We start from the raw sequence: 27922 nt of genomic DNA, 5'->3' as shown, positions 1-27922 counted from the left end.
TTCTCTTGAGTTCTTTCTCTTACTTCACTACCGTCAGGCTAAATGTACAATCTATTGCCTCACTCTTAACCCCGCGCATGGTTTTATTTTGATGACAAATGCAGCGATACAAAAATAAAGGAATCTGTCGCTTGTAAACAAAATAAGACGCCGTTGTATATTCAGCTGCACACACCGCGGTATGTTCGTCGTATCAAGAGGGAACAAATGCCGTCCTTCATATCAATCCGGGTTTTTTTCAATTTGAAAGTCTGGTTTCTTTGATTGTTAATTAACCCCTATCCTGTGTATTTAGAAGCAAAAGATTTTACTTATCAGAATCGGGTCATATCCACTTTTGAATGGTTTGACATGCCATTTTATTTAAATACCTTAAACTCATTATTATTTGGCAAATAATAGCTTTGCAATTATTATTATTATGGCAGTATTGGTCCATATAGTGACGTCATTAAAACATCGTTATTTTTCCTGCGTATCTCTCGTATATCCCAGCTGCTATGGAGGTGGTTGTATTTGTACTTTTATAAATCACCCGATATGTAGTTGACCTAAAACTTGTACGATGGCCATCTGTTAGCTTACCAGTTTCTAATGATACATTACTTTACATATTTGTGATTTTCTTTGAATTTCACCTTTAACTGAAGGATCACTTTGTAACACAAATATTAATACTTATGTATATAATTCTAGCGCTTGGTATTGTGAAATTATATTGAAGCCTTCAAATGGTCTATATAGGTTGTTCCATGATAAAACAATGTGCCACAGGCAGACCTTCTATGCAGTACATACAGCGATCAACAGTTTCATATTATCTATTCAGATTCGAACACCGGCGACAACAAGACGAATACGCAGAGAAACGGTTATAAAGCGGTAAAGGTTGATCTCAGCACTGCATCACCTGATAACGACAAAAGCAAGGTAAAACTGATAAGAATTACGAAACAATTCTCTTGAATCTTTAATTTTGTAAAATATTTTTCTACAAATTTGAGGAGTTTTTACGATTGAGATGCTTGTATTTGTTAATATTCCTAAACCTTAATTGAGGGAGTTTGACACGAGACTTATCATGATATGCATATTAAAAAAGGTTCTGCTTAGAAATAGAATTTAAATAAGTATTGTTAATTTTAGGCGATTCAAAAATTACTTTAATAGTTCGGTTACTTTCTTCGCATCTGCACACTCGTGTGTTTACCCCACGTGCAATATCGCATGAATCAATAGTCACCAATTGCATGCCAATGACGAAGAGATTGCTTTCTGTGACACGATGAATGCGGAGAATTACCTGTTTCGGGTCTTTGTTTTGCTCCTCATTAAACTTTTTAATACTGGTATAGATTAATCTTGTACTGGAAATAGTGATATAATCTTGAAGCCTTTGGTATAGGCTTATTTATCCCATGATAAATATTATAATGGAGCACAGGAGGATTCTTGTTTGTAGCAAATAATTATGAATAGTAAAACGTCGATTCTCTCACCCAACATCGAATCATAAAAGACATGATTCAATATAAAAGGCGATTTTTTTTTTTATCCCAAACTCGTCGTACATAGTTGCCTTTTTTAATATTTATAACAATTGTGTGCATCTTGTTTTTATTTTTGGTTTCTGCGAGGCCTATGCCTTGGGGAAATTGAACGTAACGCTAACGAACATGAAAACATGAATATTATAAGCAAATTTGCAGATTCATATCATTATGTTGATTATTTTTTTTATTTTTGTAGGTGCCTTCTAACTTCAATGAATATGGGAAATTGAAAAGTGGTGCCAGTATCTATGTCACAGATCGCTTATGCCGCTCCAAAAATCATCCTTTGCAACACATGGTATGATGAAGAAAAATAATAAGTACACATTTGGCCCTCTCCACCCAGGTTTAGTAAATGGGTTCCTGACATAAAATGTATTCCCTGAATGCTTGGAGCGCCCTAGGGCAGCTGGGAGATCATTACAAAAGGTTAAATATAATTATGCGAAATACGAAACAAAAACAGAAAACTGAAACTAAAATGAACACTAGACATGCTCGCAACTCTTTTCTCTTAGAGAGATTAACTGTATTCTACGAAAATCAAAATCTGATGCTAGCTCTAGGCTTTTGTCCAATATCGGGTTTATGAAAAAAGTTGATCGCAACGACTTTCAAAAAAGTAGTTTTTCCTTTTGTGAAACCTGAATAAGCAAAAGACGGGCCCTAGTGTTTTTTCTTAGGTATTAGTGAGTGGGGGATACAAAACGCCCCGCATAAAATATAACGAAAAAACTGACAACAACAACAACAACAACAACTAAATATGATAAGCAATCAGTACCTGTTATAGAAAATATCAGACAAAATAGCAACCAGCGTGGTCAATTGTTGGAAAGTCATGATTTATTTACAAAATAATCATAGCAATGATAATCACGGATGGAACCAAGATTCTCTCGAATAACTACCATTCTGCATTTTTTCCAGATTGCAAATGATAAGAGTAAGGAGTTACTGGACCACCCTGTAGTTCGTGTGATGTTTAAGTACAAGCACACAGTTTTTCGTGTCCAATACTGGTTCCGATTTTTCATCCAACTCACACTGCTAGTCTTCCTGACACTCCATAGCCTTATCATCCCTCCACCGTACTATGTTAAAAAACACCTATCAGGGGGCAACTACACGTGGTTGGCTGATGGAGAGGTCAAGTGGAAGGAGGACCTGGACCCGATCGCTTTGATCCTGTTTGGTTCGATCGGGACCTGGCTCATTCTCGTGCTAACTGTCATCTATTTCATTGAATTTGTAAGACTTCTTGTGTATTCTATATGCTTTGATACCTAGGCTTGTATCGGAAACATCTCGCGAAGGGGTATTGAGCACATTTTTTCTTTTTGTTTGTGCTCGAAAATTTGAAAATTTGCCCCCCCCCCCTTGAGCGCAAGAGAGGGGGCATCCCCCCCCCCCCAAGCAAAAAATCACGTGTTTTTACACGTTTTTATTCCAGGGGGGCCGGGTCCCTCGCCCCCCCCCCCTGGATCCGCCACTGTCGTTTGTTGAACAGTGGGGCTCGAGAAGCTTATGTATATGTCTCGGAAAATGTCTGTGTCGTTGGTTATTCGTTTTGTAGTTGGTAGGCCCTATACAATCGGAGAATTTCGCAACTGTTTTGGCAGGCTGTTGCAGAAAAATTAACATTGACAAAGATACGATTAAAGTGCAACAAGATAAAATAAAAGAGTCAAACATTGAAGAATTAAATCAGATCTTTTTTAACACGTCTTATGGTATAAATTATTCTCATAGCTAATTAAATTCCAAACCACATTATGTTTCATTAAACAGTGTTTATAACTATATCAAATGGAATAGGAAAAAAAAAATTACTCTGTTCTTTCTTCGCATTGTATAATATGTAAGCAATAAGCTTTTTTGTGTGGCTCTGAATAAATTATTATTCACTTTGTATTGGGTGTGTTACATGCTTTTTTTTGGGGGGGGGGGGGGGTGGTATGTTTTATTTTTATATGTCTACGGTTCAATAGATTCAATTAAATTCAATGTATACAAATGGATAACACCATGAAAATAAACACACAAAATCAATCACATACTAATATTCTGCAGATCAGCATGAACAGGAAGTTATACAAATAGTTATGAGAGGAACGAGACTGACTGTATATGATAAACGAAAATCACCCTTGATTAAAACCACATGCTCACAACAAAGCTAATTGAATAGATTTTAATTAAATTTATTTCTTCAGCAACACACAAATCATATAAAATTTTAGTGATACGACATATATAAACTACAACAAACTTTTTGAAAGTGTACACAATATAATGATAATGTAAATGCACCTGATGGCATACTACCATTAATTTTTCATTAACAAATGTGCATAAGAAGGGCTATCATAGTAAGCTTTGTAATAATAAAACAAGTAGATACACGATCGCAAACTTACCTTCTTTTTATTTTTGTTTTCTTTATTCAGCTATATAGGAGGTGGTTGTACTGGAAAACAAAGTCTAACTGGATGCATGTATTGCTAAGTGTCGTCCGAGAGCTCACTCTCCTAATCTTGATCATTCTGTTCGTCATACCGGTGTTTGGTGATCTCTACTTTGGCCACGGTGTTACCGTAAAAGCCGTGAGTTTTACATTATCATCTTTGATCATTATAGAAACTTTATCAAAAGCGATATAAGAAAACGCTCACATTTTAAAACAACACCAACAACTATTACAACTACAGCTACTACTACTCCTACTACAAAAACAAAATCAACTTCTACTTATACTACTGCTACTACTACTATTACTTCTATTATTAGTACTTCTTCTACTACTACCACTACTACTACTCCTACTTTTCTCCTCATACTACTACTACTATTCCTCCTCATTCTACTAAGTTTGCAGAATAGTGATACAATACATAAAGTAATATGAGGAGCTGTTACAACTTTTGACTTTTTACCAACCATTCCAAATCTAATACATTAACTATGCAAGATACATATATGATCCAAGTTTGGCGGTTATCTATCATTCGGTTCTTGAGATAACGCGATCACGAGCTATTTTTGTATACATAATGAGCCCTGTGATCTTTGAACTTTGACCTCGTGACCTCTAAATATTATCAATTAATTAGCTCAGAATGATACATACATGACCCACGTTTGGCGGTAATCTATCAATCGGTTGTTGAGGTAACGCGATCACAAGCTATTGTTGCATACATAATGAGCTCTGTGACCTTTGACCTCGTGACCCCAAAATCTAATCAATTCATTAGCTCTGTAAGTTACATAGATGACCCAAGTTTGGTGGTAATCCATCAATTGGTTCTTGAGATACGGACGGACGGACGGACGAACAACCAGAAAATATAATTTTTGTTTCTTTCTTTTATTGCAGGACTGGCAATGGGAACTAGGTGCATATGCAGTTCTCTTAGCCTGGATTAATTTCATGTTTTTCTTGAAAACTGCTTCATTCTTCGGCATCTACATTCTCATGTTTATAGGTACCAATACAATTATACAGTTGATTATTGATGGTTGATTGTTGTTTCACCTGACTGGTAAGAAAACTAGAGGACCGATGGATTTAAGTCCCCTCCAAGGGACATGGTAATAAAAATGAATGCCTTACCAGAGGACCCGAGCGCAGTAAATTGGTTTCGAACCTTGGACCTCTCGGTAACGAGACCACTGCTCTACCACCGATCAATCGCGCCTCCTCGTGAAATCTGTCTACGCGAAATCCTGTAAAGAAAGTCCAATAGTCTATAAAGACCTAATTTTCTGTATTCATTGATTATATTTGTCATTGAAACGTTTACTTGTACATAAAAGACCTGTGCATGAAGACCACCTGCCTATTAAGACCGCTTTTCTTGTATCCCTTGTTTGGTATTTATAAACAAGTTTTACAACATAAATTTCAATACGTTTATTTGATAAAACAACTTCGCACCGTACGTCACGTTATCAATAAAATAGAGATGCCCTTATCGTGACATATCGTAACTTTACATTACGATAACGACATCTTGCATCATATCTCTATCATGTACTTTGGTGGGCAATCTTCTTGGTTGAATGGGAATAACACAAACAATATCTCAGATTAAATTAAACTATTTCGTAGAGTGAAGTTTCCTTTTTACAGCTCCGTATCTTGACAAATGATTGAATGGTCAGTCCCTTGTCATTGCATTTTTTCTCCATTTTTCTCCATTCTTTCGAAAAATCATATCGCTATTTAATCTGAGCATGTTTTCTACAGGGTATTTAATAGTGTGTTAACATTGACCTCGTTTTTATCTTTTGAAAGTCAGAGATATTTGTTTTATTCTACTTATTGTTTTACAGAAGTTATATCGACTATGGTAAAATTTTTGCTTGTTGCTGGAATCTTTATTTGCACCTTTGCTGTGGTATTCTGCATCCTTATCATCAATCAGGTATATAAATTATTCTCTTTGTTAGAGATCATCCTTTTGGCTGAGAAGTTGTCACGTAAACACTCAGCAACTGACACTGTCGCTCATAGTCATATAGTTGGAATATCTTTTTTTTACCCCAATTCATGGAATTATTTTGACAATGATTTATTCCTAATAAATCTAGATAATAGTATACATTCTTAGATTTTATTGACTAATAATTTGCCAGCGTTTCTTTTGCGTGACTGCTAAAGCATGTGTATGCCATTATGCTTATCAACTAGTGGACCTACGCCCTTAAGTCATAGATGACAGTAAAGAGGATTAATGCCCCATAAAAAGGCACTAATATGGCACATCGACACGGTTTTGATCCTGGAGCCTCACAGTTACGAGGCCATTGCTTTGCCACTGAACCATGACTGAACGCAGCGGGGGCTATGGTAGGGGGCAGTTCCCATAAATAAAAAATAAATAAAAAATGCAATAAATTTTGAATAGTTCATTGCATTTTACCACGGTTCCGAACATAACAAAATTCTCTGTATGACCATGCATTATGGCTCACTTTTCCCCACTCATAGAGCCCTTTCGTTTTTATGGAAGTTGTAAATAATATTGTCTTTCAAATGCCGTTGGAAGTAAACCTTTTCATTTGTTTTGGCCTGCAAATGGGACATAGTACCTTTAAAACCGGTAGTTTGCATGCAATGCTGATTTTAAATTTTAACTAAAAGGAGAGTGTAATATGGAGGAGCCTCTGGTGAAAGGTAGACTTATTAGCTTTAGGCCGCAAAGGATTTTTTATACATTAATATAGTCTTCAAAAATAGATATTACGAGCATAATACGTTGAATTATGTGTACAGGCCAAATAGATGTAAATAACAGCAATAGCTGATTTCAAATTTAAAAAAGACGTTGGATGTTAGCGTTACAACAGTATAACAATACAAATTGTTTAGATACATTTCCATAACATGTGTACTATATTTTTGCGTATTGTAGAATTCTTCTTAATATCAACTTTTTTCTATTTCTATTCTCAGACGCAGTATCACACATTTGGGGACTCCTTAGTTAAGTCTCTGACCATGCTTACCGGTGGAATAGACTTTGATACAGTCTTTCATCCCATGGACTATTTATACCAGCCGTCTGCTGCTGAGGACTTCACAAGCGTAGTCTTCTACCCTCACACTACCCATGTTATCTTTATCATATTTCTCTTAACCATGCCGATGGTCGTCATGAACCTCCTAGTAAGGAGTATAATATTCGCAGCACATAACTTTGTTGTTTTTCTGCATGTGCACGTGTGTGTGTGTGTGTGTGTGTGTTTATGTGTAATAGGGGTTTTAATTATGTTTTTGTGGGGGAAAGGGTGAGAGGGGATTTGACTTTATGTAGGCCTGCGCTTGATAGTGAGGCATTTCAAAACATAAGGATAGTTTTCGAAGGATGTTCGCGTGTGAAGAAAAAAATATGTTTGAAAGAGCAAGAAATTTGAAGTTTAAGGGTACTTTAATAACCTATTTACTGATTGCTGTCTGATAATTTTATCCTTCTTTGACTTTACGTTTTAGACTGGTTTGGCAGTCTATGATATTGCCCGCATACGGAAAAAGGCCAACACTATTAAACACACTATTGAGGTAAGTTTTTCCTGCTGTCTTTTCTTTTTCTAAAGCTTAATTAATCACATGCTGTTCTACAAATTGGCAACAGAACTACTTTTTTCTTTTATTGCTATATTACATACATGACTTCGGAAACTATGCACAAATACGCCGAAAACGGTGTATAACACACTTTTATTTAACGCCATCAACGTTCAATACTAAGTAGTGTGTACAAAAAGCAGGAGGGAAATCTTGAAAAGTCAACCTGCTTATGGTGGACCATATCCACAAATATAAAAAAAAAGGACTCCATCTACAAATTGTGTGTTAATTCAATGATAATGTGGCCTCGTATAAAGGAACGCAAAAACGTGATGGATGAAATACGGCAGAATAAGGCCCCGGGTTTAGTATTGAGAATGCAAGGGTTATGAAATATAATAATGTTATTAGCAATGATATCCTTGTACACAGCAAGGCTGTTCTCATCAGTATACATACTGTACCGTTTCCTTATTCCCATTCTTAATCTTTATGTATCCTCTTACTCCATTCATAATGGAGTGTGGGGGAGTGGGGGGGGGGGCTGACCCCGGCTACGCCATTGAAGACAAATATATTTTTGTGAGCAATTTGACCTGATTTCTATATATACTTGCCTTATTTTAAAGAAATTCAAAGTGTTCCTTGTGAAATTCCTGCAATAAATGCACGCATTCATAAGCTGTGTATTATTATGATATTTTTTATAATCGTCTATTTTATTTCTTGTCCCTTCAATTTTTATAATTATTATTTCAACTTAAACATGTAGCTAGCCCTTGACGAGACAATGGCCTCTGCAGATTCTTCCACTCCTAATTCAATTAATTCCATCCCCGCTTAATCGGTTATGGTGTAATTATTTCAAGTATTTGTTTATGTGTATGTGTTTATTATTCATATTTTATATATATTTTTTGTTGCTGTCTTTTTATGAGAAGAAAATAAACGTGACACTTGAAATTTGATGTGTTTTATAGGCGGAAGGGATCATGGTCATGCAGAATTACAATTTGGAGGAAAGTGTATTGCAATACAAAACGATAACAGTCTTGGACTCGAAGAATGTCTCCCCATTCCACGCCATCTACTACAGCTTCATGTGTAATACATACACAGATGATTACTTGGTGGAATTTCTGGAAAAGCTCAAAAAGGTGATTTGTTTATATTTACTTCCTCAGAGGTGTCATGGTCTATAGAGGATACGTCGTTGGACCGTGGATCACATGCCAGTGGTTCGCGGTTCGAGTCCCGCTGCGACACTAATGACCTTAGTTAAGTCATTAATGTACCTTGTCCACTGTCTGCCATGCAGGTGCTAAATGAGTACCGTTATTAAAAGAACATTTACTTCAATGCTGTGAGCACCTTAAACGGTAGCCAAGCAGAGAAAGGGTAGTATAGGAGCACCTCGAGCATCATTTGTGGTGGACATGTGCGCTATAAAAATGGCCTATATTATTATTACAATCTAGAAATATACGGTAATATTTTATTTGTTGGTATAGCACCTCTCATTGTTTAAAAAAGATTAATATGATCTTGCGATTATAGAAAAATAAGGCATGTTCCAAACGGATTAGTAATGTGAAGCGTGATTAATCAACTCGCTGGATACAAGAAAACTAATGACAAGGTAGTGACAATTATAGAGAATCTAGAGAAAGCAGTAATTACTTGTTGTTCCTTACCCCTTAATACGAAATAGTCAATACTTGTAATAATGTTTTTGTTCTGTAACCCTCAAAGCAAAACTAAATATGATCTTATGATTGAAGAGCAATGAAGCTATAAATGACCCATAAATGAAGGTTGATTATCAATACAAATTGTCATTTAAGTCGTTATATACAAGGAATCCTGTGAATAGTTGTTAATATTTCTATAGGATCCGAGGGACGGGGTAATATCCTGGTTTTGTATGTGCCCTCACTTTTTGTAAACAATAATACGACCTCGCAATTACACATTAATAACGTCCGGTTGCAGTGTATACTTTATTGAGAACGGGATTAATTAAGTGTTAGATAAGAGACAACCTGAGACTAGAAAATAATATTTCTAGATGATCTGGGGAAAACTATAATATCCTGGTTTTCTGTACCCTCATTGCTTTAAACAAAAATAATACAATCTCGCGAGGATAATAACGCAATGTCCCGTTACGGTTAATAAGTAGAGGATACTAAATTTTAAATGGGATTAATTTAGCTCGCTGTATATAAGGAAAGTTATGACTGGTTGGTAATATGTCTAGGGAGTTCGGAAAAAAAAACAGTACTATCATGTTTTTTCTTCTTCCTGTGGATATGGGTTATGTTTTTAAGAAAGGTCGTGTAATCTCAAAAGCCGACGAGAACATCCGATAAATGGATAAAAGGCAAAGCTTTTTATGTTGTTATTCAGAAATAATGATAAAGTATCCTGAAAAAAGCTTATCTGATTGGTAGTGTATTGGTTAAAAACTTTATACGACCATTTAGTGAGTACTTTAACGCTAACAGCGTTTTTAGTGAGACTAAGGCCGTCGTCAATGGCGTTAATAGACAAGTATAAAATATTGTCCAAAGAGCACCACAAGCCAGCCAGATAGATACGGGAGACTATCAACATAAGAATCAGCAGTGACTACACTATGAATAGAGAAGAAGGCTAAAACAATCTGTCAAAGTGACTCGGTAATATTCCTCTGACATGCAAAAAAACCTGAACAAATTCTCAAACCACAAAGATATCTATGGTTTTCTTTGAAGGCATCACTGTGCAACACCCTCTATTAAACAGTGATTAACAGTAAATTCTCCCAACCATTTTTGAATCCTCCCAACTGTTTTTTCAAAAATCTGTCAACACTTTCTCTCATCTGAACAATGTTACCAAGTCCCTTTAAACGTATTCAACCAAATTCTCTCTAAGCTGTGTAACGCCATCTACGACGGTCTCAGGCTAACGAAGAACGCTGTTAGGGTTCGAAAGTACTCACTAAAGGAATGGAAATTACCTTGTCGATTAATTTAAAAGTATTTTTCATCCAATGATAAATATTATATTGTTCAATACATTTTAGGCGGGGCGTGTTAATTACACGAAGACTCCCGATATGAAGATTGATGGAATGATGGATAGAATCGACGAAGTCCGGAATAGACTCTATAATCTGTCTGAGATTACCCTTGACGCTCAACTTGAAGCAACCAGCGGTAACGATCAACTTCAAAAGCAAATACAGGATATACATCGTGAAGCAAACATGAGTAACGAGCAACTTAAAAAGCAAATGCAGGATATACATCGTGAAGCAAACATGAGTAACGAGCAACTTAAAAAGCAAATGCAGGCTATACTTGAGAAGCTGGATAAGAAAACTGGTTTGAAAACTTGACTCTAGTGAAATAAATGAAAATGTCCTGGGTTTGACCCCCCCCCCCCTCCAAACTTGGCACGGCACTACCTTGGGAGGCGCGATAGCTCGGTCGTTAGAGCAGTGGTCTCGTGATCCGGTGACCCGGGTTCGAAACCAAGTCGATACACTAGTGCCCTTTGGTAAGGCATTAATCCTCATTACCGGGTCCCTCGGAGAGGACCTAAAGCCGTCGACCGTCTGGTTGCTTACTTACAAGCATTTATGCTTTCTTAGCAGTCAAGTAAAATAACCACCGCCACAACAACCACCACATTTTCATCTTCTTCTTATATTTCTTTTATTTTATTTTTCTTCTTATTTTTTTTTTTTACTTCCCCTGCCTCATCTCCTTCTCCTTATAATTTAGAAAATTGGTATCATTATCAAAACCATCATCATCAGTGTTATTGTTGTTAACATCATCATCATCATCAGTAGCAGTAGGAGTAATGATATTGTTATACATCATTATTATTATACCGTCTCAAGGAGAATTGCCTAATTCAACAAAATAACACATCTTGCGTGGTTTTGGTTACATTGTGAATTATTCACAGACAAAATACTACCAAGAATCTGGCAACACGGCGTTTACTTGTGTATCCAAAATCATACAAATTTGGAAAAACACTTTAATGTAATAATACATCCAATAGTATTGAATAAATGACCAAAATATTCAAATTTTCATAATTATTCATTCAATCATATCAGGAGTTTCTTATTAAATGACTTAAGTTTCTAACATCTCTTCTTCAAATCGGCAACAATTTTGTTTTATTGCTAGTCCATAATTCTAATGAAATATGTGAAAGCAATATCACTTTATAATCATAACTGCAATTCCATCTTTGGTTTGCTTAAAAGGGCATTCAAAGCAGTAGGCAAATCGCAATGGTGAAGACTAAACATAAATAATGCAATCTGTAAAAAAAAAGTTAGTATCCGACATTGTGAGGGTATTTGTTTAATAACTATATCAGAATTTACATATATTTCGCTTTCTTACAGATACTTGAGATTATACACTGCTTGTTGATCAAGTGTTGTTGAGACAGCATTTTTATATTGAAATATAGTTCAAAGAATGGATGAATAAAAGTAAAGATTTTTAAAGACTATTATATTTTACATTTGAAATAATGTGTTAATTCAATACTGCACGTTCATGAAATAATTATCAGAATGTCGTTCAATGTACACTGAAATGTAGTATACAGAAAATTGTGAAAAACTGTAAATAACATAAGAAGTTACGCATGCTTTGCTTTTTAAATGGATTTATGCTTATAGACTGCAAGAACATCAAGTTATGTTAAGTTTGTATTTTTTATATATTGAAATATAGTTTCAACGGATGGAGGAAGAATTTTGAAGATTTGTTAGAACTGTTTAATTTTACAGTTAATGAATGTTATAATTCAAAACTGCAAGTAAATCAAATTCTTGTCAGACTGTCATTTTATGTTCATTGAATTAAAGTTTAAAGGGATAGAGGAAGAATGATTAATAATTGTTAAGACTATTATACTTTACTGATTGTGATAATTCAATACTGCACCGTATATTTGTAAAACTGTAAATAATTGTTAAAGAATTTCCATATACCATCATGCTTTCTTAAATCGATTAAAGGTTCTACACTGCAATTACATAAAATTCTATAAAATTCTGCTAAGACTGCATTTTATATAGATTGAAATATAGTTTAAAGGATAAAAAAGAATTGTAAATATTTGTTTAGACCATTATAATTTGCCCGTTAAAGAATGTTATGATTAAAAGCTGCTAGTACATATAATTATTGTCAGCCTGTCATTTCATGTTCATTGAATAAAGAGCATGTGGAAAACTGTAAATAATTGTTTAGGAATTTACATATATTTTGCTTTCTTAAATAGATTTAAGGTTCTACACTGCAAGTAAATCAAATGTTGTTAAGACTGTACTGTACATAGATTGAAATATCGTTTAAAGGGATAGAGGAAGATTTATTAATATTTCTTAAGACTATTATACTTTATACTTTAAAGAATGTGTGAATTCTATACTGCGCGTATTTGAGATTATTATCAGAATGTCTTTTTATGTACACTGAAATGTAGTGTAAAGAGTATGAGGGAAACTTTAGATAATTGTTAAGACTATTATACTGTACATTTTAAAGAACGTGGGAATTCTATATTTGGCGTATATGAAATAATTATCAGAATGTCATTTGAGTATTGTATTGAATTGTAGTGAATAGATTATATGGAAAACTGTTAATGATTAAAGAAGTAACATATTCATTGATTTTGAAATGGATTCATGCTTTTAGATTGCATGAACATAACGTTTTCCTGAGACTGCATTTGATATCGATTGAAATATGGTTTAAAGGGATGACGAAAGAAATGTAAATATTTGTTAAGACTAGTATACTTACATTTTAAAGAATGTAATGATTAGAAACTGCAAGTACATCAAATTATTGCCAGAAGGCCATTTCATGTACATTTAATAATAGTTTAAAGAGTATGTAGTAAACTGTAAAAAAAAAATTAAGAATGTAAATTTACATTGCTTTCTTAGATAGATTTAAGGTTCTACACTGCAAGTACATCACATTTTCTGAAAACTGTATTGTACATAGATTGAAATAAAGTTTAAAGGGATAAAACAACAATTGTAAATACTTTGTAAAGATAAACTTGAGTTCTGGTAAAAAAAAACAATTCTCACATAATCAAACGAAACTTACACTGAATGTTTAAGATTACAAATAAATGTCATTTGCCAATTTTGGTATAAAATATATACTGGCTGAGTAATGAGCACAGAAAGATAACAAAATCAAGGTATACTAGCCCAGACACCATTTGTGAAGTCCCATATACACCTTTCTGTGTACAGTGCTTGTTACTTTACCAAGACTGGGTCAACTTTATTATCATTTTGATGATTCCAGAACCTTGCAGTACACTATAATACTTATATGCTAGATGATCAACCTCTTCCGATCCATTCCACATTTTTTCTTTCACAATGCAATCGCATGACCAGAACTCAAGCTGTCCGTTTGATTGCACTTCAATAGCTGATATTGAAGTGCAATTAAACGGATAGCTGGAGACTGTGGATCGGGAGCTAGCGGATGGGGGGGGGGGGAGCTGACGGGAAATGAAATATCATATTATGAAACATTTTAATTTATGACGCATGTTACTTATTCATACGACTGTGCCGGTAAATTTTTAACTTAACTTTTTCAATCGTTAAGAGTTCATTTTACTGTAAAAGTGTTGCGTAATTATATCACGTATTTATAATTATGAAATATGAATGTAAATGTATTTATTACTGTTATTTTTCTGCAAATCCAAACCATCTGTGGATCGGGAGCTAGCGGATGGGGGGGGGGGTGGTGACGAGAAATACTATATTATATTATGAGACATTTTAATTTATGACGCATGCTAAATGTAGGCAATAGGAAATTGAGGGGCATAATGCACACTATAAACAGTTATCCATATTTATGTACATAGTTTTCTATTGTTAAATGTTATATTACATTTTCTATCATTTGTATTTTCACTGTCAAAAAAGCCATTGGAAGCAAAATTTCTATGTAATGTTTGCATGCATGGACCAATAAAATAATCTTGAATCTTGAATCTTTAAGACTATTATAATTTACACTTTCAAGAATGTGATGATTCAAGTTATTGTCAGACTGTCATTTCATGTTCATTGATTTATAGTTTAAAGCCTATGTGGGAAACTGTAAATAATTATTAAGATTATTATACTGTATATTTTAAAGAATGTGGGAATCCTATGTTGGGTGTATATGAAATTATTATCAGAATGTCATTTTTCAAGTACATTGAATTGTAGTGTAATAAAGAGTATAATATGAAACACTGTTAATGAGTAAAGAAGTTATATATACATTGGTTTTGAAATTGATTTACGCTTTAAAACTGCAAGTACATCAAATTCTCTTAAGAATGCATTTACATAGATTGTCATATATTTTTAAAGGGATAGAGTAAGAATTGTAAATATTTGTTAAGACTGTTATATATATTTTACAGTTTAAAGAATGTAATCATTCGAAACTTCAAGTATATCAAATTAATATCATACTGTCATTCCATGTTCATTGAGTTATATTTTAAAGAGAAGGTTGAGTTCTGGGAAAAAGTGAAAAATAATTTGTGAGCGTTATCATTTTATTACGCATGTGTGGAAGAACGTTAGATAAAAACTGTTTCCTGAGAAGCATGGCTCTTTGCATGCCTTAATATTCTAATTATGGCACGTAACATTATTAAAAATCGGGACTGATTTTTATGCCACATGTTCGTGTAGTCCCATATACATCTTTCTGTATAGAGTGCTTGTAACTTTACTAAGTCTGGGCCAAATATCTTATCATTTTGAGGATTCCCGAACCTTGCAGTGCACACTAATAATACGCTAGATGATCAACCTCTACTGATCGCTTCCACAAGCTTTCTTTCACAATGCAATCGCATGACCAGAACTCAACTTCATCTTTAAAGAGTACGTGGAAAACTGTTAATGATTAAAGAAGTTAAAACTACTTTGCCTCTCTAATGGACTTATGTTTTAAGACTGCATGAACATCAACTAATATGTTAAGAATGCATTTTGATATAGATTGAAATATATTTTAAAGGAATAGCAAAAGAACTGTAACTATTCTCTAAAACTATTATACTTCACATTTTAAAGAATGTGGGAATTCTATATAGCGTGTTTCAGAAATTATTATCAGAATGTAATTTTAAGTTCATTACATTGTAGTGTAAAGAGTATGTGGAAAACTTTTAATGATTAAAGAAGTTACAAATACTTTGCTTCTGAAATGGATTTATGTTTTTTTGGACTACAAGAACATCAAATTATGTTTAGACCCCGGTTGATATATATTGAAATATAGTTAAACGAATAGAGAAAATATTTAGAATATTTGTCAGAACTGTTTAACTTTAAATTTTAAGGAATTTAATGATTCAAAACTGAGATTACATCGAATTATTGTCAGATTATCATTGTATGTTAATTGAATTTAAAGATAAACTTGATTTCTGATAAATGTAGAAACAAATTCTCACATAATCCAACGAAACTTACGATGGATGTTCACATGTTTACACATAAGTGACATGTGCCAATCAATTTTCGTAGAAAATGTTTAGTGGCTGAGTAATGAGCATAGAAAGATAAGGAAATCCGGGTAAGTAGGCCCGACACCATGTTCTTAGAACAGATCACTTTGTGGAAATATAATTATTATCATTACTATTTTTTTTAAATTCAATATGATGCCAAGTAAGTTTTGTGCATTTGTTTCTATATTTCACTGGTGCAAACAACCAGTCTACTGCAGTAATAATAATCCAGAATAAATCATAGCAACTTTCTCTCAAATTACGATTCCCATACCAGAGCTCAATATTAGCTTTTATATGTTATATGTGATGAGTTTCGTTTGCTTCCTGTAATGATAAAAGCTGTACGTATTTTGTCAGGCGCTTCGAGTATACTCAATGGGTTTGGGTGCATAATAAAATATTGCTATTAGCATAATTATTATTGTTATTATTGTTATTATTGTTATTATTATTATCCTCATTATTATTATAGTTTTATCAATCGCATGTGTGCTTGTATGTGTACGAGTGAATGTGTGTGCGCGTTTGTGTGTGTATTTGTGTGTATATATATATATATGTGTGTGTTAGTTTTCTTGGTTATGCGCAGTGGCATGGACGGTGACGCTTTCCTCCTGATTGGGACTTGGGAAGAAGGGAAATGGAGGTTTATTGTTGTAAAAAGATTGCATTAAAAGTGTTACTTGCAAAGCTATCATTGTATATACATTTGCTTCTCTCCCTAAAGTATTGCATTTCTGCAATATTAAACTAAATTCTGTTTATTTTTTGAATGTTTTGTGTTCGTGTAAACACGATGTTAACCTTTTTTTTGTAGTATTAAACTTTAATTTGTTAGAATATGATTTTTAATTTTAAGCGAATAGAAAACATGAAATGGAAACAAAAATGAAAGAGGAAGAGATATGAATATTTTTCTATATTTTACAGGAATGTATTTTATACCCTTTTCAATGAATGTAACGTTTGTAGACTCAAGTTGGTAATGAAAACTGTTTTTATAGATTAAAGAAAAAGTGGAATATTAATTGAGTCTTTAGACATACCTTGCTTTTTCATTTACAACGATGTACTTTTTTGGTAACACTTAAAAACCTTCCCCAACATTTCTTTGTTTTTTAGATGACTTGCGTGCATAGAACAAATAAACATTTTTGCACATCAACAAATAATATGCAATTTCTCTGGACTCTTGTCGGAAAAAAACACAGTACTCCAGCACAATGACTTCTCTTTTTACGTTGGAAATGAGCAAAATAGCGAGTTTCAATTGCTCTTCGGCCACTCTCGCAAGTCCTCGCTCGTTCCATTTTGGTCAGGCGGCTTTGGGGTGAGCGGCTAATGAATAAACTAATCGTTAGATTTTTTTTTTTTATATTAAACTTGTTTTGATTGGTTGTATATTTTTTCGCGGAATTTACGCATTCACATAATAAAACTACCTGCCCGATGAAGCAAGTGGCTCGTGACCACAGAACTGTAAATATACGTAGAAGGCTCAAAGTGGTTCGAGAAATGTGGCAAACGCTAGTACGTGATCTCGTCCATCTTCGTTAGTCCTCTGTTATGTTCACCGTTTTATTTCTCAACGACAGGCCAGGCTTGAAATTTGTGCGCTGAAAAGATCAAGGACTGTAAAATGGCGTACTCCCAGCACGTTCAACGGCCACACGTCGATCTGTGCATTGTAAATTGAGACGAGCGTTCTACGTATATTACAATTCTGTGCCCGTGACCCCTGCATCCTCAGCGCTGCGCGTTGTGGTCAACTTCTTTTATGAGGCAAATCCAAGCAAACGTTTCCATATGGTCGCAAATTACTTATGTGACGAATGACGACTGCTATTCCTAATACCACATTCTTTTTTTTTTAATTTATTTTAATAATAAGATTTTTTTTTTCATTCATATGGGGATAAGATATCGAAAACAAAAATAAATAAATAAAATGTATATATATATATATATATATATATACTTTTTTATAAATATAAAAGGGGGTTGGGTTTATATAATAATAATAATAATAATAATAATAATAGGCATTTCTATATAGTGGTCTGGTTGACTGACAGTCGGTTCTCTGTGAATCTTCTGGATAAGGAGATATGTTATGAGGAAAAAGCTACATGGAAAATTTGATTTTTTTTTTTTTTCTTCTAGAGAAATGGAGAAACTATGTCGAATGTCTAGGATACCCCATTTTTTATTTGATTTACCTTGCACTTGGTCAGGATTGATATATATATATATATATTGAACACCCATGATTACAAATATATTAATAGCAACATAGTAAAATCATATCCAGGTTTTGCAATTCAAGTTATGTGAAAATGTTGGGATTTTTAGTCAAGGACATTGGAATGATGTGGATTTCATGTGTCAAAAATGTAAGTTTCAAAAACTGTTGTTTTCTTTCAAATGTTCAAAGGTGAATAAAACCTTCTAAATTTCTGCCTCGATTAATACAATAATGATTTGTATCAAACACATCACCCTAATTTTATACAAATATCAACTGGTGATGATATAAATATTTCAAATATGAAGGCTAAACAATTCTACTTATATTTTGTGTAAAACAAAAGAAAGAATAGTCTTTTGTGTACAATGCTTGGCAGCTATACGATTAGTAATGCCCTCCGATTTAAATTGGAATCCGGTATATATTTTTAGGTTCAATGCTATACGAGATAACAGAATCAAACAATTTAATTTTAAACTTTTGCACACGTTTTTACCATCAAAATATAACCTATACAAATTGAACATTTAAAATTATTAGGTATGTGAAGATTGTTTGTTGTTGTAGTTTGTCGATCGACCACGATATTTCACTAAATAGCGCCTTTAGGATGAAAGCAAGAAGATATCATTTATTTACAATGTTTTTCTATTTGCAGCCATCAACTGAAATGATTCAATTGATAATTAGATTCTCTATTTGAACTCTAAGAAAATGTAATATTTATACTACTCCACACTAACATATGAATGAATTTTTGCTTCCCCACGTGCTTAACAAATGATTAGACGTATTTATTACATGAATTTATGATATATGATGGATCCACATTTTACAATCACTGCTTGTTAGTGGATTTCTCCGTTTCCACAGCTTTCCGTTAAATCAAGCATACATGAATTACAGTATGTCAACATTTTATTTTGTAATTCAATTAATGATTTTTAAAATGCATTATATCATAGCGCAGTGATATTTTTGGATTTATTTTTTTGTCCTAACTGTATGTTTTGATTGTTGTGTGGGAAATTTAAATAGAAACCGAAACTGAATCTGAATCTGAAGCTAACACCATGTACTAAGTCGATGTTATGACATCTACAACATCAGCACATAAAATAGATGAGTGACATCTTGAGATCCCTCCGTAAAGAATCAAACTCCTAGCGTCAAAATCAAGGTTAACGGGTCTGAACAACTGAGCTTGCGCATGAGGTTCACCGCAGAAGCATACAGGCTGGAGCAGAGCAAATTTTGTGATGTACACCGTTGTTTAGCACCAAATTGTTTAGAACCAGCAACCTTAACAACTTAGCCAGTGTGACCAAACACATAATAATATAGGTTTTTGCGGCCTATTTCACACTTCAAATTAACGCGGCGCTCACGATGAGCCTGTTTTTTCGGCATTCAATTTCGTTTTGTGGTGATCGATTTCATACTGCGTGCATTCATTTTAGTGTAATATTTAGAGGGATTCCAGATAACAGGGAAAATTTGATTTCTTTAATAGATTACTTGGAATTATTGTTAATCAATGTTACACAATGAAATCTCCACAGTTCAGTTAATGATTTCAGTTTATCTGACAATAATATTTGTCTTTTCATAATATATTTGATTATCATATCGCTAATTATATATAAACATGAATATCCCGTACTACACCTTTCTTTCAATATATATGTATACAAGTTCTAAATAATTTTAAACATTGATATAGTTTTGATGTCTGCAGTAATACTGCAGAAATGCATTTTCCCTCAATTTTTTTAAAATTCAATTACTTTGAAATGCATTTCCACAGACTTAAATGAAAAGACTTTTGAATGACTAGTTTTGTGTTTGTGTTCTTCTCTCTCTCTCTCTCTCTCTCTCTCCCTATCACACCCTTTCTATCTCTCTCCCTCTCTCTCCTCCATTTTACCCTCTCCCCATTCTCTCTGTCTTTCGCTTTCTGTCTCTCTTTAATCTCTCACCCTAAACTTTTCTCCCATTTTCTGTTTTACCAGCCCCCCCCCCCCCCCCCCATTTTCGTTATATTATATTTACCTCTTTTTTGTAGGCCTCATGAGATATGATATGCTGAATACCAGTCACCTATGTATCCAAAGACACTTCCTATAAATATACACTTTACTAATGAAATCACACATTATTAAACACGAATATCTACCCCCTTCAAAAACAAGTACACTTCACCCATCCTAAGATCATCATACACAATTTTACAATACTCAGACATAACACCGAGTCCACAACAAAATAAACAAACACAAATTGAAATTTTCTTATCTTATAGGCATATCTTGGTATGTGCATTTTTATTTTGAATATGCCACGAAAAGTGTGATATTTGTACATCATTTTGATGAGTTGAAAGGGATAAAGTAACCGAGTGTCATGTTGGATCCAGAGATATGACGCTTCACAAAAAAATTCGACCATATTTCTTAGTTTCTGCAGTTCACATGTACACTGTATGCAGCTTTTTGTTATGTGTGTGTGCCATGAATTATATGGCAAGTTTTATGTTCATGCGTTTAACTTTTTGTTAGCTGAGAGAGTTTACAAATGAGAATAGAGTGCCTAAGCTGTGACATTTTCTCAATTTTTCTTCATTTCCGAAAGAGCATTAAAAAAAGTGTGCAAATGTAAACAAAAAAACACAATTGAATAAGTATCGGCTGAGATATGACCATCTGAATAAATAGATTTTCTATTGGAAGTCTGTATTATTTAGCTCTGGTTCATAAATTACGAACCTAACGTTATTATAACTCTTATTAGTATAATCATCAGCCTCCGGGGTTGTCGGTTTTGCAGGTTGTCGGTTTTGATGATTGTTGATGTTGTAGTTTGTCGCTCGACCACGACAAATCGCTCAATAGCATCTGTAGGAGGAAAGCAAGACGATGTAATTTATTTTGATAAGTAAGTTCACCCTCGTAAAATTTGATATAGGATTTCCCGGCCAAATTCGCGAGTTTGTCATTCAAATTAATTTGTCTTGCGTTCAAATTCGACGGTTTTAATGCAGTCAGCTATATATCGGGTTTATATTCCCTTTTCTAGTTTTCAAATCTATGGAATTTTTGTTAGAATCTACATATGTTTCATTCAAATTAATAAACAATGTGCTTCTTTCGCTATTTGGTCATTCGATTTGGCTCAACACGATTTTCTGACAACGCGACGATGTACCTCTAGCATTCTAATTCATCTGTAGCATTCAAATTAGCACTTTGTGCACTTAAATTGATGGTCAATATACATTTATCGTTTATTACACACTTTTTATAGCTCATTCATTTTCTTTCAAGATTGTTTTTTCATGTGTATTTCATCATATTTCAATTTCTTGCATTTATACACTTATACTTATTAGATTGATCTGATATTCATCAGCATTTAAGTTTGATTGTTAAGAAGAAAAAAACGACTTGCATCTACGGACCTGATAGTCTCGGTATATTTGTAAATGTTCATGTAAGGAAGTTGTTTGTCTTATGTTTCATCATAAATTTATCATAATTTCATCATAATTTCATTATGGAAGAAGGGTACAATATTGTGACTGGGGTAGGGACTAGAGTCAACAATTTGAACATGATTCATTATTTAGCCATGTCTTTAGTCGGATCTGCTGGCGGGCAAGTAAACTATGAAACTCTTGAAGAAAAACAGAGTGGTGTGCTGGGTATAAGAGACGATGTGAATTACTTTTGTAAAATTCCGAGTCTGTAGTAAAAAGGGGCGATTGAGGGTACCCCCACCTTTCCCGGGTATATGAACATGTCTGTGCAGAAATGCCTTATCCCTTGATTTCGCCCCTTCTTTACTTTATGTCTGACTACACCCATCTGCATTGTCCTGAAAATAAATAAATGGAATAACAGCTTAGACCCCAATGGCAAATGATGCATTTTAACTGCATTGTTTAAAAACTGTAAAAATTTGTTGCAATTCTTCCCCCTAACATTCCTAACTTGAATAAAAATATTACGAATACGAATGACAGGAGTTAATTTGAATGATAAAAAAATACGCTTCGACAAGTGAATATTAATTTGAATGCTAGTTGAGCAGTTTCTAAATTGAATGACAGATCTATGAAACCCTTCGACCAAAATCCTTAATTAAATACAAAAACTGGAAAATTGAAAGATAATTGGCATGGCAAACCCGATCTGCGCTAACTTAAATGCAAAGTAAATGAATTCGAATGACAAACACGCGAATTTGGCCGGGAAATCCTATATTACCACTTCACACGTGCAGATTAATTAATCTTTGTTTCCCTTTGTGCTATAATAAAAATTAATATACGTATACTATTACATGAATCTAGGATTATTTTTATTTAAAGGATCCACATTTTACGAGCCCTGCTTCTTGGTGGATCCCTCCGTTTCCACATTTTTCATTAAAATAAGCATTCATTTTTTACAGCAAATGTAAACATTTTCTTTTGCAATTCAATGAATGAATTTTAAAATGCATCAAATCAAAGCCCCTAGATTTATGTTGTGTGAGAAATGAAAATAAAAACCGGAATCGAATCTAAAGTTAATACCATGTATTTAGCCAATTTGATGACATCATCAAGAAATAAGATAGATCAGTGAAATGTTTAGATCCCTCTCAAAAAAACCCGAAGCGCTAACGTCAAGTTCGCACCTCGTCCAGGTTAATGGTTCTAATGAGACTGCGCATGAGGTTCACCGCAGAAGCATTCAAGCGACGGGCTGGAGCATGGCAAATTCAGTGTTAGGGCGCTTGTGTGATCACAACAAAGAAATCCACCATTGTTTAGCACCAAATTGTTGGGAACCAGCAGCCTTGACTACAGGCCAATATGTCCGCGAAGTTTGGTACTCTTTAGAAAAAGAAAAAAAAATACATTCCATTTCTTTCCACCGATTGACGTTTAATTTGGATTGATAAAGCGCCTTTTTCCGAGGGGACACGAGGCACTACCCTTTGTCGAAAGAAAAATAATTATTGTAGAAGTATGTTTTCAGATGCTTTCTGTAGTTCGGCGAGTTTGTTCATAGGCGTGATGCTACAAAATGGAAGGACTTGGAGGAAGTATGCTTGACATAGCATTAATGCGATACTTAACTTTCTGCCCAAGTGTGCTGTTTATTGCCATCTCATGGCTAACTTGCTTTCAGTGCTAAGCCCAATATCTAATGTCCACATCGCAGACAATTAGGGGCACGATGCAACAACCAACAGCAATAAGGGAGTTTACAGATAGCACATGATACAAATGACCCCAAATACCCACATATCTTTTACACATGGAGAAGTTCCACTCTGAGCATATTAGAATAATAACTGCCAAAGTCCTAGATGTGCTTCTAGAATACCTTTTGTTTGCCCTCTTGAAAATAATACTTCCACCTGCGTATCATACAATGTACCGTTGGTGCATAAATGAATAATGTTACATAACTTTCATGAGCGCATATCCATTATTCATCTCTGTGGTTTTTACCTTTTTGATACAAATGACCTTTATCTGCCCACGCGCAGATTGTATCTGTAAACTCCCTTATACGGGACAGTAATGCTACAGCTGACCTGGGAGGGCGCTAGAGGGGTTTTAGGAGGTGTTTCTAGTACAGTATGACTTTCAAAGTTTGAAAAAGTATGTTGAATAGTATTCTCTCACAAGATGAAAGCAAGTGTGGTTCGTTTTACAATATTGTACTTACTTTGTTTAGCAGTTGAATACTATACCGCCTATCCTGCACTCTGAAAGAAAATGTAAAGTAATAATTGCAATATTAATAACAATAATAATAATAACACTAGTTATATAAATAATGATTAAAACATGAATGATAATAATGATAAAAGTAATAACATTAATAACCATCGCGGGTTCTCGTATGACATATTTGTAAGCTTTGACACCTATGACGCTCCACAGTGTCGATTATTATGCCGGCTTCAGCATGACTGCAAGTATGGTGCTCTAGCATTTAAACCAATAAAGTCCAGCCAAGTATCCATTAACCTCACTTGGGTCGAGTGTGGCATATGGAGAATAATAAAATCACATTTCTTGAATCAAACAAATATCAGAGAATAAAACTACATCGTCCTTTCACTTTCGTATCAATTCGTTAGATTCCTTTTTAAAAATATATATACGCAAGATATAGAATATTTAAATGAACTAGTAATGAATTAAAACAAATATGCAAATATAGTGGTGGTGGTGGTTATTTTACCTGGCAGCTAAGAAAGAAATAAATGCTTGTTAGTAAGCAACCAGAAGACCGACAGCTTTAGGTCTTCTTCGGGGGACCGGGTAATTAGGATAAATCCCTTACCAAAGGGGAATAGCGCATCGACTTGGTTTCCAACCCGGGTCACCGGATTACGAGACCACTGCTCAACCGACTGAGCTATTGCGCCTCCGTAATAACAAAGAATATTGTGAGAACGTTCATATTAAAAGCATCTGCCCCTAGCAAAACCTATTCTGAAGTACACGTCGAGTTTAAGAAGACCCCCTTCCCCAACCCTCATTGCAACACATGTTGTTTTATTTCCTTTTAAGGCACTGTCAGGCACTAGCAATCTGCCCGGCATTGCCTTAAAATTACGTCACATTGCCTTAAAAGGATGTTCACGAAGCAGTCCACGTTCTCGTCGTGCAAATCTAAAAGTCCCCCTTAGGCTTACGTACTTTGACTGAAAAGGGTTTGTACCTGCAGACTACTTACTAAATTTAAATTGAGTCTCCTCCACATTCAGCATATCTGGCGCAGGCTCCTGAAAGTCGGTTTCGCTAAGGAGGATATCGCGGACAACCGCAGAATCGCCTTGAGTTTCCAGAGAAGCACTGGCTGTAACTACAACAGCGAGTAGAAGTAGCATACTGATAACAGTCTTTGATGCCATTACTGCAATTGCTCGAAACTGTGGAAGACAGATACATTAAATGGAGTGGGTTGTCAGTTTCCATGTGCAGAAGGCTTATATTAATTAAATAATTTGTGTATAAGTCTGCACACAGCAAAGCAGTAGGCCTTTCAAGAAATGCCCCTCATCTCTAGGCGAATCTTCAGGCGCGGGCAAAAGTAAGATAATGACCTTTTCATTTGAGGAAATGGATGGGGGAAATGCAGAGCATAACGTGAAGGCTTTTTCTGTTGTCGGGTAAACGGTCTCGATGCTAATCATATGCGTCTCTAAAACCGGGGAGGGGGGGGGGGGTGTTTCACAAAGACTAAGATCGACTTTAAGTTGGACTTAAATTAAAGCAAGGCCGCTCATGCCACTGTTTGCTCTCACCATTCATCTTTAGATAGTATTTTTTCCTTTGATAATGAATTTAAATTCTGTAGATTTGTGACCATTATTTGTACGTCCCTTGAGAAACATACGCCAATAAATGATTAGAGCAAACAGTGACATGAACGGCCTGTCATATGTAAGTAAAACTTTAAGTCGATCTCAGTCTTTTTTAAACAATCCCCACGTCCCCGAACACCTGGAACGAAAAACCACCTGTCTTTATTACGATCACGGTTTGTTTCCTTGGGGTAGTATTTCTTATTAAATCATGCTCTTTAATAAGGTCGTTCCACATTGTCGTTCGTGCGCTTCTTTCGTACGCAGGGCCAGTTCGTTATTTGGACAATTAATGCCAAGAGTTCCTGAATTAATGCAAAGTTAATGCATGAGTATCAGTCCCTGTCCAGCTAAAAGTTATCTACGAACTTGACATCGGATCTTCCTTAAGGGCCTTGAATACATAAGGTAGGCCACATTAACATAAATACCATTTTATCGCATCCTTTGAGTAGTCTTTATGTAATGCAAATGTAACTGTACTTTTATTTAATACGTTGTTTATTTATTTTCATTCGTCATCATGTTTCCAACATGATGTAAGGTCACACTAGAGCCAGAAGGGTGTTAACCCTCTAGGCCCCAAAAAATGAAAAGGATAAATTCCAACGGCATTTGAAAGATAATACTAATTCAGAACTTCCCTATGAAAAGAAAAGGGGGCTTGAACATGTCTTTCAGTGGGAAAATAACGACTATTCGTTGTCGAATCGACTTAGGAGCTACAGAGCCAGTAAGTAATAGTCTGATTTTTCAGATCATACCGAATGGTCGTACGTTTTATGCTGCGCAAAGATTCAATCAGTATAATTTTGGCCATTACAAGAAGTGGGTTATTGATGTAGACAAGTGTTCATGTACCCTTTACAGCTCGCTTAATACGTATGTTATTACCAAAGATGATAAAAGCCAGTCTGTCACTCAAAAGTGTTTGACAGTGAAGTCTAGCAAGTAAACGAGTTTCCTTGCATAAATTGAATATTAGGATACTGCTCAAGTTTAAATTTCACAGATAGGACGTACATAACATGTTCATAATTCCTGCAAAGTTCTACAGAATTTGATGTTGGCTGCAAAAGGGACATAGTACCTTTAAAGGAATACGAGTTCCCTTATGTTTGTCTTATGTTCTGTTAATAAATGATTAATGTAAGATAATATATTGAGTTAAAATGAATTACAATTAAGTTCATATATGTGTACATGAGCATTCCTGTTCATTTTAAACAAAACAAATGTAACACATACTTTGTACTTGTTTGTGTTTATTGTCTGACAAATAAAACATTTCAATAAACAAAATAATGAGTGTATACAAAAGCTAAAGGTATAATTCTTTTCCAGTTAACACATAAAATCGTATTTCATTGAACAAAATTGGACATAAATAAGTAACAAACAAGTGTAACTAACTAAAAACAGAAGAAATAATATTACCTGAAAATTGTCCTTGGGTAAAGAGAGGAATGTTGTACTACTGCAGGACGTTAGATCTTCAGTTGCTTTTGAATCGGTATGCAGCAGTTATCAGCTTTTATTACGTTTTATTTTCGTGGAGTGGTAGGAGCCAGTCAGGAGATGTGATTGGCTGAGATACAATAGATATCACACCATATGATTTTTACTTCAATCACTAGGTAGGTACAAGAGGTTATTATTTGAAAAAACGCTTATTTCGTCAAACCATCATCAGTGCGAAAACCAATTTATATCTGTCAACCACATTCGAAACGTTTTATTTAATTATCAAAATACCACATATCTTCAGTTGCTTTTGAATCGGATTTTATTACGTGATTTTCGTTAAGTGTTAAACCTAGTCACACCGACAAGAACGCCAAGAGATCGATAACAAACAGGTCATAAAATGCATGACCTCGAATGGACATGGATCGGTCGGTTCGGAGTCGATGTGCATGGAGCTAGTCAGGCGATTTGATTGGCTGAGATACAATATATACCACACCATATGGTTTTCACTTCAATCAATACGTAGGTACCAGAGGTTATTATTTGGACGAACGTTTATTTCCTAAAACCATCAACAGTGCGTTAACCAATTTATCTCTGTCAACC

The 27922-nt window shown here is 34.5% G+C and overlaps 2 protein-coding genes and 1 long non-coding RNA gene across 3 annotated transcripts; 2 read left to right on the top strand and 1 right to left on the bottom strand.

Annotated features, from left to right (window-relative positions):
• The first annotated feature begins 4923 nt into the window (after nucleotides 1-4923).
• Nucleotides 4924-8473, top strand: LOC100888874 (transient receptor potential cation channel subfamily A member 1). The gene is made up of 5 exons (XM_030993905.1): nucleotides 4924-5041; nucleotides 5892-5983; nucleotides 7015-7227; nucleotides 7552-7620; nucleotides 8402-8473. The coding sequence occupies exons 1-5, from the start codon at nucleotides 4987-4989 to the stop codon at nucleotides 8471-8473; spliced, it is 501 nt and encodes a 166-aa protein (XP_030849765.1). The 5' UTR covers nucleotides 4924-4986.
• A 142-nt stretch (nucleotides 8474-8615) lies between these two features.
• LOC115927117 lies at nucleotides 8616-11050 on the top strand. Its single transcript, XM_030992592.1, has 2 exons — nucleotides 8616-8786; nucleotides 10700-11050. The coding sequence occupies exons 1-2, from the start codon at nucleotides 8622-8624 to the stop codon at nucleotides 11012-11014; spliced, it is 480 nt and encodes a 159-aa protein (XP_030848452.1). The 5' UTR covers nucleotides 8616-8621; the 3' UTR covers nucleotides 11015-11050.
• A 10096-nt stretch (nucleotides 11051-21146) lies between these two features.
• LOC105447450 lies at nucleotides 21147-27420 on the bottom strand. The gene is made up of 4 exons (XR_004065426.1): nucleotides 27284-27420; nucleotides 25216-25411; nucleotides 24196-24235; nucleotides 21147-21366 (listed from the first exon to the last, which is right to left on the bottom strand). It is a non-coding gene; the product is annotated as an uncharacterized LOC105447450 (long non-coding RNA).
• Between the last annotated feature and the right edge of the window lie 502 nt (nucleotides 27421-27922).

Source organism: Strongylocentrotus purpuratus, unplaced genomic scaffold (genome assembly GCF_000002235.5).
Source record: "Strongylocentrotus purpuratus isolate Spur 01 unplaced genomic scaffold, Spur_5.0 spur5_scaffold_20, whole genome shotgun sequence".
Lineage (NCBI taxonomy): Eukaryota > Metazoa > Echinodermata > Echinoidea > Camarodonta > Strongylocentrotidae > Strongylocentrotus > Strongylocentrotus purpuratus.
The sequence above is the reverse complement of the archived record's forward strand: the minus strand, read 5'-3'. Positions and strand labels throughout refer to the sequence as shown.